Here is a 12,699-nt window from a genome sequence, read left to right as displayed (position 1 = left end):
CAGTCCTTGAACTGAATCGAAAATTCTTGTAAACCTTGAAGTTACATTTAGGACTTAAAAAAGAATAGGAAAGTATAATAAGGCAGATAAAGTGAAAAAGTGACAGTTAGGAAATACCCTCCACGGATGGGGGGATTTTATTTTAAAAGAAAATAAAAATACTTTGAACGTAAGATAAGACGATAACTTTAAAAGAAAAATGTATGGCAAGGAACAAAGAAATGATGATAAGAAAATTACAAGGAGACAGTAAATTTGTTGGAAATTTTCGTAAAATCTGGGAGAAAAGTACTACGATAACGCTAATCAACTAATGGACGCACAAGAGGATGAAGAGTAAATTACAAATACATTACAGCAAATTGAAAGTTAACATCATCTTCAAAAGATTCACAGAAAGGAATTGATTTAACCTGATGTTCAACTACATTCTATGGATAACAATGAAATTTTGTACGAAATGTTAAGTAGAGGCACAAATATTCAATATATAGAGCCTATTGAACCTTTATATATATATATATTTGGTTGAAGTTGAGTTTAGCTATATGAGGAGCTGCGTCTACGTTTCAATCAAGTTAAAACAGTTTTTGGCAATATGAAAAAAAAAAAAAAAAACTCCATGGTCATGACAGGATTAGGTGCAAACTTAAATTTTTCAGATACGAAAATACAGAGACAAGTACTTTTCTTGTTGGATTTATATATTGTATTCGATAGAGATGCAAACGAAAAATAATATCCAATTGAAGTCTCAATTTGGAATTTTTCATGGCATGTGCCCTTTTGGTTGGCACCTCCTCATACGTGAGTGATGTAAACTTTTACTTTAATTTGGGCTCTAAATTACATGTGCGTCCGCAAAGAATCAAACTTAGAACTAAGATAAGTACCTCCCAGTTATTGCTTATTGTTAAGAAATTTTTATCATCATCTATGGTGTTATAATTACCTTATTAATGTTCACATCTGGTCTGATATTTAGTCTTTGCAAACTTTAAAGGGTAAAGAAGCAATCGTAATAAGTTAGAAATTTTCCATCACATTTGCAAGTTGCAATTTTCATATGTCATATTACAGTAACAGCAGTCAAGGGAAAGAACATTTTGTGTCCCAGCTGGAAATTTTATTTATTTGACATGCAAATGTATACATATATTTCCAAATCTCATTTACCTTCGCTAGTAACTGAAAAGAAAGAAAAAATGTGAAGGTTCATTGCATAATAAATAAACTAAGACTCCTACTTACCAACAGGCATGTTGAAAAATTTGTCGTTGTTTGTGCCGTTGCCGCGTCGTGCCTCAGGAGGGGGTTGTAGCTGTTTGGGGTTAGTTACGTTGATTGTTGTTGCTCCATGATATTCATCACCTGACTCCGAGTCCACGGTACTCCAGCCAGAAGATTCTCCTAGTTCACACGAATACCGCTCGAGGTCGCGCCAATCGCAGGTGTTTCGACGGATCTTTTTCAGACGTCGTCTCAGTCGTCGCCTGTAAAGCGAAAGAGCAGAAAGACGCTTTAGTAGGAGCTCCATGCTAGAGAGCTTTATGTCTATTCACTACACACTACATTACTTTTCAACGTTTCGATGGCCGTCTTCAATCTTCCTCCGGGCTCTCTTTTTCTCTCACTGCTACAAACAGCGTTGTCATATTGTGCAAGCATAATACCTCAACACCAATTTTTTGTTTTCTTTCTTTCTAACTCAACCTGATCTTGTACCGTACGTATGAGCCGATAATGTAGCTGCTCTTGTTGAGATTAAACGATACTAAATCGTCACCGAAGGGAGACATTCCGTGAGAAAAAAAATAAAAAATAAAAACCTGTTATGAATATAGTAAAACGGCTAATGCCCTTACATCCTAAGAATCACCTTACAACCTGCAGGCATCCCCGAGTCAACAATGAAATATTTAGGCATTTAAAATGGGCGTGGAACACACAACACCATACTATAACCACGTGTATTGTTATCATATTTTACATATACACCCATGAAGTAGCTCTGCTCGATTCATATCGTTTTACCATCACATTAATAATGCAAACCTATTAGAAAATTCTTTTAACCTTTAATTAATCTTTAATTTAAAGATTACTGGGTGGGTGGTCATTATTCTCCTCCACCCCTCTATCAGAAGGAATGATTAATGCTATTTCCTTTTCTAGCGAAGACTTAGTAATTATTACCCATCATGCCATCAAAATGACAGGATTTCTGTATATTGAATACATTATCTATGTTTCCAATATTAAAACAGTAAAACTAGAAACCTTAACAATCTCTATATATGAAAGAAGAAATTAGTTTATAGTCAGTGAGACTCCCATATATCTCGTAATAGGATTTTTTTAAAAAAAGAAAAAGAAACAAACACGGAATTCAGAAAACTTAATATTAGGGGATTCCTTTTTACTTCTTTAAATTTCTGTGACATAATTTTTCGTTCATACATTACCGTCATACCTATCGTCCATGTATAATTTTCAATAAATAAATAAATAAGAAGTTTAAAAATTAGGTAACCCTATGCTTGAGAACAAACTCTCATTCGCAGATTTCGAAAATATCAAGAAAAAAAATTATAGCTTTAAAAAGTATGTTGATCGTTGCCAGTAATAATTAATGTGAAGTTTCTATTCTGCTGAAACAGACTATTTATTTATTTATTTATTTATTTATTTATCTATCTATCTATCTATCTATTAAAATGCTACAATAGCAACAAAAGCGCCTGAGCTCCAACCTATAAACTTTGATTTCAAACCTTTGATTTACGGTTATTTGTGATTACACGTTTAACAGAAACAAATATTTTAAACTATGTGCACTTTAAATAAATTATTTAAGTAGATCTTTTTTCATATATTTATTTTTTTTAATTATTGTTCACAGCCTTTGTATGGTAATAAGTCTTTTCCAAAATCAATGCAAATGAATTTGTGCTGCCATCTTTGAAGTTGTTTTAAACTATACATTTGTGGGTGTTTATATGTTTATGGTCAATCCTTTCGACAATGAGATCTCGAAAACCATGAGTGGTAAAAACGTTCCGTTTTTATTGGTCGATTGCAAATTTTCTGTACATTGTCCAGTTCTAATCGAATATTTAAAAAACATGGCCATAATTTCTTTATTAAGTTTTTACGGGTACACTGGAAGTGTTGAAATTAAAAAAAACTAAAACATCATATCCTACACGCTATACATTCCAACACCGCATAATTGTATGCAGTGGTTGTATACCTCTCAGGCGTTTCTTTCATGGCCAAATTATAAAGAAAAACGAAGGATGACAATTTCTCCAGTCTAACAGTAAGATGAATCTTTATTGTTTGGAATGTTTTGCTCAATAAATACCATGTATCACTGACATTATAATTAATTGGGTATGTAATGAATTTTCTTATTACATACTGCATGCAAGAAGGAAGAAAACAATCTGATCATAGAAGAATGAATTAGAAACTCCAACCGGAAATAGGCTCAAATCTTGCAAACGATGTGATATATTGCAAAAATAATCGAAAAAGTATCCCCTTCATGGTACTCCTTGCCGATTTTTATCAAAATGTCTTTCACTTGTGTCTGTAAAGCAACATGTATAGTTGTTGTGAGCAATGACAAGGAGATTCATGCTTATATATGAATGATGCACTGTGTAAAGAAAAAGATCGTACGTTCAGCTAGTGCTATGTAAAAAATACACTGTTACGTAATACACTTTATCTATGCTGTTTGTCTTCTAATGACACGTATTCTCTTAACAGTAATACACATATTATTAATGTTGACTCACGCTCCTAACTGTAATACATATTTATAATATTGACACACATATTTCCGATAGTGACACACATACTTCTAACAACGACTCGTGTATTCCTAATATTGATACATACTTCTAACAGTGACACACATACTTCGAACGATCACTCATGTATTCCTAATATTGATACATGTACTTCTAACAATGACACACACACTTCTAACAATCACTCATGTATTACTAATATTGATACACGTACTTCTCATAGTGACACGCATACTTCTAACAATCACTCATGTATTCCTAATATTGATACACGTACTTCTAACACTGACAAACGTACTTCTAACAATCACTCATGTATTCCTAATATTGATACACGTACTTCTAACAATGACACACATCTTCTAACAATCACTCATGTATTTTTTTAATATTGATACACATACTTCTAACAGTGACACACATACTTCTAACAGTAACTCATGTATTACTAATATTGATACAAATACTTCTAACACTGACAAACGTACTTCTAACAATGACTCATGTATTCCTAATATTGCTGCACATACTTCTAACAGTGACACACACTTCTAAAAATGACTCGTGTATTCCTAATATTGATGCACATACTTCTAACAGTTACGCACACAAAACTTCCAAATTACTAACATAAAATATAAATATTGCACTTGAAATGGGTAGTAAGTAGTAGTAGTGTCTAACCATTCACTTGGAGTTTCTCTCAAACACTTACAAACTCTTAGTATTAAGTGACAATGACAACTGAGATACGAAACGAAAACAATTAACAGTGAACTGTATTTGTCCTTTTACGCGATTACAACGTATTTCCTCGCATAATAATAACAATATATTATTATTTTCTCATTTACGAAAGTTATGCATTTCCGTACCTGCAAACGCTTCAAAAAGAACACGAAATCTCTGCTGTCAAGGAGACCAAACTCAAGGACAATTTGTTATTTAAGAAAACTCGGATGGAAGAGAAGATGTTTAAATGAAGGAAGTAATTAAAGAATCAGAATATATCGTCAAATTTCTCACTGCACGATGTTGTAATTATACGACAAAAGTTCTCATTATGTAGCAAATAATAATAATAATAATAATAATAATAATAATAATAATAATAATAATAATAATAATAATAATAATAATAATAATAATAATAATAATAATAATAATAATAATAATAATATAACTCTGAAGCTTTAATTATCTAAGTTGGAGTTCGAAACTTCAACCTGTACTTTATGGATGCTTTTCTTTATCTTTTTTAAATTTCTTCTTCTTTTTTCAACGACGAACTAAAAATAATGTCACTTTTTTCAGTTTATGACTGACTTACGTTCGCATATATAAAACATAAAGTTATGAACACGCGCGTCATTTGGGGCTTCGGGGGAGGGGTCAAATGTCCTCCCCCTGAATTTATTATTATGTTAATACATTTTAATCAATTGTAGAATAATAATACTAACGCAAAGCGTGAAACTGTACTTATATCAGAAAGAATTTTCCGCACTCTTCCCCCAAAGAAAAACCTGAAATGGCGCTTGCAGCTTGTCATGAATGACGGAACCCAAAGCAAAGTTAAATTGAAGCTAGACATTAAGGTAAAGCTTTGAAATATTTTAACATTTTTAGGAATATCAGAAAAAGAGCATCTTTGAATTTACTTTCTCTAAATGTACACATCTCTATAAGACTGTTAAGCCCAATTTATTCTGGACTTATTAACAATCAACAACAACAACAATGGAAAAGTACTGTAAGTAGAAAGAAATTGCCCAATGATTCAAAATGAAGATACCATCCCTGAATTTGCATGAGCCACGCTTAAAAATATTGAAAATCTGTTTCTTATATATGCACTGAGAACATAATTTGTTAGAAACAAGAATTTCAGTGGCGGCTTAAGAGTTCTATAAAAGGGAGTCACATCGGCAGTGGCAATAAAATTCGATTTCCCCCTGTCCCTTCCCGCAACACCCCCGGGTTTGAAGTCTCTAACTAACTAACTCTATGACTTATGGAACCCGGAGCTTCAGTTCAATGCCGCGTTCACAAAAGCTCTCCACTGACTTCTATCCTTAGCCAACTTGATCCAGTTTCTACTTTGTATTCCTATTTCTGCGAGATCCATCTTAATATTGTCCTCCCATCTGCACTTAGGTTTCCCTAATGGTTGTTTTCCGATTGGTCTTCTAGTCAAGATTTGAAAGCGTTACTTGATGACCCTAACAATGTTTGGTAAACCGTATAAATTATGTAGTTCCTTGTTATAAAGTTTCCGCCATTCCCCATTCCCGTTCCTCTTGGGTCCAAATATTCGTCTCAGGATCTTGTTCCACAAATACTTTCAGTCTATGTTCTTCTCTCAGAGTAAGCGACCATGTTTCGCAACCATATAGAACAACAGGCATGGTTATCGTTTCATATATTTTAAGCTTGAGATCTCTAGTGATTCTTAACTTTGAATACATTCTTTAAATTCTGATGTGAGGTACAAATATTACAGAAATAAAAGGTACAAGCCACCACACTAAACCATTTCGTTCCATTTTTTTTTTTTACACTAAATCACGTTATGGTGCAGTTATAACTGAAATATTTATTAGTGAAATATGAACAAAATTATTAGTGCTTTCGACCGAAGAAAACATCCCCAAAAGTCAACTAACTCTTGAGGATATTTTCATAAGAAATAATTTACGCAATATTATACGTTATTAATGAAATATTTATTTACTAAATATGGATAACATTTCCTAAGTTGCTTTCGAGCAAATCACCAAAAAAAAAAAAAAATAAATAAATAAATAAATAAATAAAATAAAATAATAATAATAATAATAATAATAATAATAATAATAATAATAATAATAATAATAATAATAAACTACCCATGTGGCTTTTCAGGGAAAATGAATTATTCGTGAACATGAATATTAACCAGTAGTCTACGCCCGATCACTCATTTAATTTTTCATCATTTATTATTATTATTATTATTATTATTATTATTATTATTATTATTATTATTATTATTATTATTATAGTAGTAGTAGTAGTAGTAGTAGTAGTAACAACTACCTATTGATTGTAATAGGAAACCAGTGAATTATATTTGATGCCAGTCCGAATGAATCAGTGATTCGTATTATCTTTAAGATCACGCCTGAGAGGAACTTCTTTTAATTTCCTTTCTGTTTCTTTATGGTTCAAAAGGAGGTAGTTGAGGCTTCCTTTTAGTTATTGCGAGCATTCCAATATAATTTTTAGCAATTCTCTTTTCTTAAACGTTAAAATGATGAGGAAGAAGGAAAGCTAGTGCAGTTTTAATCCCGATCCGAAGCAGAACTTCTGTTTTTATCTTAGGAGTTTGTATAGTCTTAGCATAGTTTAAATCAATCTGCAATCAAAAGCGCACTGTTTTATCGAGATCAAACATGACACTGGAAACAGAATTAAAAGGAAAAGAGAAACTTAAGTTAAATCTTTCAGTTTAAGGTTGGTTTAAAGGAACAAGTTTTGCCGGTAGATGGCACTACAGTCTTCGTATCTCCCCCATGTATTTTTTTATCTTTCACGAAAATTCACAATGTCTTTTACAAATTTCAACCTACAGACTTCAAATTTTTAGAAAAGGAACTTCATAATCTATCGAAGGCAATAATCCGTACCGATTTTTTTCTTTTTATTTAGAATTTTCTTCATTGCTGAAATGACTTGATTGTTGAAATGGATATCCAAATCTTCAACAATGAAGCTGTTTCAACAATGAAGAAAATTCTAAATAAAAAATCGGCACGGATTTTTTCTCTTTTTTAATAGGTTATGAAGTTCTTTCTCTAAAAATTTGAAGTCTCTAAGTTGAAGTTTATAAAAGAAATTGTAAATTTTCGTAATTAAGATAAAAAATACATGGGGGAGATAGGAAGACTGTAGTGACATCTATCAGCAAAACTTGTCTCTTTACACTAATCTTAACATCCAAGGATTATGTTCTTTTAGACTACGGGAAACGATGGGTAAGGGACGTGAATGATGATAAAAGGATTGGTGGAATGAGAAAATGGGAGGAAACGGAGAACCCCGAGTAAGCCCACGGACACGATGTTGTCCACCACAAGCTTACATGGCTGGGATCGAACCAGGGACTCCACGCACCACAGGCAAGCGCTCTACCACTGAGCCACCGTGCCCGCCCCCATTTAACAGGAAAAGGTATCTTCCTATTTCAATCAATAAAGTGCAACATGAAACTACGATGTATCGAATTTCCATTTTGATATTTTAGTCTTCATCAGTAACTTTGCGTACAGATAAAACTGCACTGATTTTAAATCACAAACGGTTGGAGTTAAAAGATTGAAACAGAAAGTGAAATAAGAAAATGTCAAAGCGTGCATCGACTAAAACGTTCTGCTTGAACACAGCCTGAACCAGTGCCTGTCATGGGGCACTAGAAGTTCATCTGGACATTTTAAATGTGGAAGTATGTTTATTTATTTATTTAAGAATACAACAGACCTTTCTATTCTAAACTGGTTCAACAGTTCAGCTCGGAAATCGTTTACCAGGGTTCCTACTGATCAGGAGAAATCTATTTCCCTGACTTCCCCCTGACCTTTAGCAGGGAATTCCCTGACTTTCATGACAGTTGTAGGAAGCCATTGACATATAAATAAGGAATAAATAACGATAGATATTTATATGCGAGAACATTTATTCTATAGAGACAATAATAATGAATTGCTCATACGTACATTCCTCTTACCACCCATAAAAATCTGAGCAATGTTCCATACTGTGATCATTAATGGTTGGCTAAGATAAAGTAGGTGCACATAATGTTAGAAAAAATATATTTTATAAAATCTCCCTGACTTTCCCTGATTTCCAGTCTTTTTCTCTGAGTTTCCCTGACCTGCACCATTTTTCCTACTTCCCTGACTTTCCTGACCAGTAGGAACTCTGTTTACGGACATACTACAGACATCTAAACTTTTTATTTATCTTGCTGTACTTGTTGTAAGAAGCCCATATTCGCCACATAGGAGACTTTATTAGTACACTTGTCCTGGCTTTCTGACAGAAAAAGAAATCAATGTTTGCTAGTCTTGGTCTTATGGAAGGAACCTGAGGTTTTAATCTTTTTGTTAATTCTGAACAGTCCATCTCATTGTTAATAATTTTGAATAAAAATAATACATCAAGAATGTTTCTCTTTTGCTCAAGTGTTTCAAAATCAAAATTACCTACTAGGATAGCAGCTGATTCAAATCTGAATTAGTGACCTGTCTGTTTATAAGTGAGATATCTTAAGAATTTAATCTGTACCATCTCTATCTGTTTTGTGTAGGTAATATGATTGAGGTTTCATATTTGGCTCGCATATGTTATCTGATACATAATTCAAAATATAACAGAAAACAAATAATATTCGTATATAAAAGTCTTCCAAATTGCTCATGAAGAGACAGTTATATTTTGAAGAATGTGAAAAAGTGAAAAAGAGAAACTGAGGGAGGCTCTTTTTAAGTTAAAACCGCCACTCAACAGTATATTGAGTACTTCAGACCTTGACTGCACATAAATTTCCATTTTCACATTCTTGTGCCCTTCACCTAAATTTCTTCGTTCTTAAGCGCGAAGTTCCCTCCACAAACACTTAGTTGAGATATGTAAGTGGCACACACTCATGTAATGTTATTACAAATCTTCAATCAATTAACAATATTTCATTAGAATATTAAAATTTATATAAAAAAATATATTTGTATTTTTCTATATGAACTTAAAAGACAGATAGAAAGAAACAAAACACTGGCATTCCAATGGTAACTTTAAAAGTGTATCAAAAACAGTAAAATTAAATTAACGTAACATCCTCAATGTCCTGCTAATTGCCTATTTTCACGCCTAATACTAGCCAAGGCAACTGTAAGATATGTTATACCGTTAGATGTTACGGTAAACACGCTTGGCGAATGTTTTACGAATAATGAAAGTGTTAAAAGACTTAAATATGTTATATTATACATCCGTTCTTATTTTTAGATCTCAAAAATAATACTATATGCGCTCACAGCCAATATATTATACTTCAGTTCATATGTTATTTCTTCATGCTTACTTCAAGCAGTGGCCCGCGTAGCGTAGTCGCTAACGCTCTTGCCTTCGGTGCGAGCGGTCCCAGGTTTGATTCTCGGTGGGGGCACTCGGTCGAAAAAGTGTACAACGCTTTTTCAGGCCAGCCACCCTGAATGAGGTTTCCTAGTTTTCCTCATTTACACCAGGCAAATGCCGGGGTGGTACCTAATTTATAGGTCCCAGGCCCCTTCCTTCCCTTTCCTCGGATTGTGTGCTCGCCGAGGGACGTCATCCCTCGAAACGTGAAGGGCTAAATGGCCTTTGATGGCGAAAGCCCAGAAATCTAAATCCTAATCCTTACTTCAAACATTGATGGTGGGGTCAATTTTAAAGGAGTCTGGTTTACCATAACTCATTTATATATTTACTCTATCTGTCCGTGTGTCCGTCCGTCCGAGATACAATAAATCTTTTTTTATGTGGTTCTATGTGGTTTGTGGTTTTATGTGGTATAATCTTTTTTTATGTGGTTCAATACTTTTCTTTTGTAATTGTTAATATTTTCTATATATTGGTGCTTTTTTAAAAAAAAAAAAAAAAAAGAATGTATGCACGTGGTTAAGTGCTCGGAGAAGGCTGCAGAGCCTTAACTTCGCCACGTAAAAGAAGTCATAAATAAATAAAATAAAATAAATCAATTTTGGACAGGATGTAAAGGAACAGAAGGTAGGTCTTAAGTTCGCTGATGGGGATGAAATCCATAAGTTGAGTATCGAATTGTTTGAAAGGAGCAAATACTGAAAGATCTCAGCATTATCGGAGTGTTTAGAAGAAACAGTGCAATCGAGGTTATCATAAGTGTACATGTACTACGTATATGCAGGGTGTTCATTTAAAAGTTGCCTCTCTTGAAATGAAGTGAAGGAAAAGTTTCTTCCCACAAACTCGATACTCGAAACTTCGATAATACTCAAACTTTTGATAATACACGAAACTTTAATAATACTCGAATTTTCAATAATACGCGAAACTTCGACAGTACTCGAAATTTCAATAATACCCGAAACTTCGATAATTCCAAATACTCGAACGCTTTCGAGTAACCGGTGACAATTCGATAAATTTTCACTCCTGAAGTTCGATAGGTTCTCAGCCTATCGAACACCCCTACGCTGAATAGTTTCGTCTGCAACATCTCTATGCAACGTGTCATTCTTATTCCCGAATTTGTCATTGGAGTGTAGCACACCGTTAAACATGGCAGCTCCATTGTCGATCTCAACCAAGGAGTAAATGAGGGGTTCGCTTTTTGTTTGCGAAAGGTGTTAAACTGCGGAAAATATTCGTCGAATGCAAGCGCAGTGTTGTTTATCGCGAAGCAAGATCTACGAATGGATAGAGCGTTTCAAACAGGGAAGAACTTTATGTGACGAGGGAAGATTGAGCAGACCATCGGCGTCGATGGGTACATCATCACAAACTGGAAAGTAAAACTGCGAGCATGGTACGGAAGCACTCATTTTAAGAAATTTAAACGTCAACCATCAGATAATCATTGATCCGGTGTAAAATTGGTCACAGGTGCAACGTAAAAACTTTTTTTTTTTTCGACGGAATAAAAAAAAAAAACTTGTGAAACGTTGGGAAAGTGCTTGAAGTACAAGGAGATTATGTAGGAAAATTATGTATGTTTGTTCTCTATCATTAGAATAAATGTACCTTTTCTCAAGTCCCTTTGCTTTTTTAATTCTTCTCGTATATCCAGCCATTGTGCCTGGTAGGAAATTGGTACAATAAACGTTTGATGGGTTCTGAGTTGAAATGCCGGCAGCGCATAGGATTTTTGGCGAAGTAATCTGAGAGCTAGTATTTGAATAAAGAAAAGTTCCTAGCTCCTGTCCAGAAAACTAGACATGATGACATTACAAAAACCGATGAGCAGAATACGTGCTCTCTAATTGAACGTTAGGCTCCATTTAACCTACAACAGCTCTTATGTTATGGCTATATCAGGATGCGTTTTAGATGCGTTACCCCCTACAGCGAACGCGACTACTCGGTAATTTTACTTTCGCCAGAGTTATAAATCATACTGTGAGCCTGTCAGGGTTTCCAGGTCTTTTATTATTATTATTATTATTTTCCGCGCCGGAAGGATAGAATCAGAATGACCTGCCTCAGTTGGTTTGTTCTGAGAAGACATGAAGGTCTTGTTAAAATCCTGGCAACAATTTTTTTTTTCTTTTTTCCTTCCTTTAGACATCTTTTAAACAGTAGCTAATCTATTGTTCCGAAACGCACCAAATACGCTCGAGCCGACATATTCCGAGCGTGTTTATTGCTTTCGCGTTTGCAGCGCATTGTGCTCAGCCATCCGCATTTAAATTCATGGTAAGTGTATTCCAAGCGTACGCATGAGAAATAAAAACGCGTTGCGAACGCATAGAGTAGCCGCGCATAGAGTGAAGCTCTAGAGCGAGAGAGTTAAATAGCATTGGACATTTATACACACACACACACACTTCTAATCTGACTGTGAGCAACAGTTCGGAAACTGAAGTACGCTATGTCCTTCAAAACCTCGTTGCTATAGAAGTATAAAGCACACACACACACCATTGGGATACACGCTAATGCACACTGTATAGCAAATTAAACATATTTTATCTTTTGAAATTATGATCTGCTGTGCGGCAGTAAAATAACAAAATCTTTTATCTCCAGTGCAGAAAGAAGTTTAAAAATACAACTCACTCAAGAAAACAGATTTCTAGAATAGCATATTTTACCTGTATTT

General features: G+C 34.0%; 1 protein-coding gene across 4 annotated transcripts in view; it reads right to left on the bottom strand.

The window, feature by feature from the left end:
- The window catches only part of klar (klarsicht), an 828,351-nt gene that overhangs the window by 606,997 nt on the left and 208,655 nt on the right, over window positions 1–12,699 (bottom strand). For all 4 annotated transcript variants that reach the window (XM_081758673.1, XM_081758668.1, XM_081758672.1 and 1 more), the window contains exon 3: window positions 1,252–1,493. In XM_081758673.1, the coding sequence (XP_081614799.1) occupies window positions 1,252–1,261 (10 nt within the window). In that variant the 5' untranslated portion in view covers window positions 1,262–1,493. The remainder of the gene's footprint in view (window positions 1–1,251; window positions 1,494–12,699) is intronic.

The sequence above is a fragment of the Thermobia domestica genome, chromosome 5 (genome assembly GCF_964235325.1).
Source record: "Thermobia domestica chromosome 5, izTheDome1.hap1.1, whole genome shotgun sequence".
Lineage (NCBI taxonomy): Eukaryota > Metazoa > Arthropoda > Insecta > Zygentoma > Lepismatidae > Thermobia > Thermobia domestica.
This window is presented reverse-complemented; position numbering and strand designations above follow the sequence as displayed.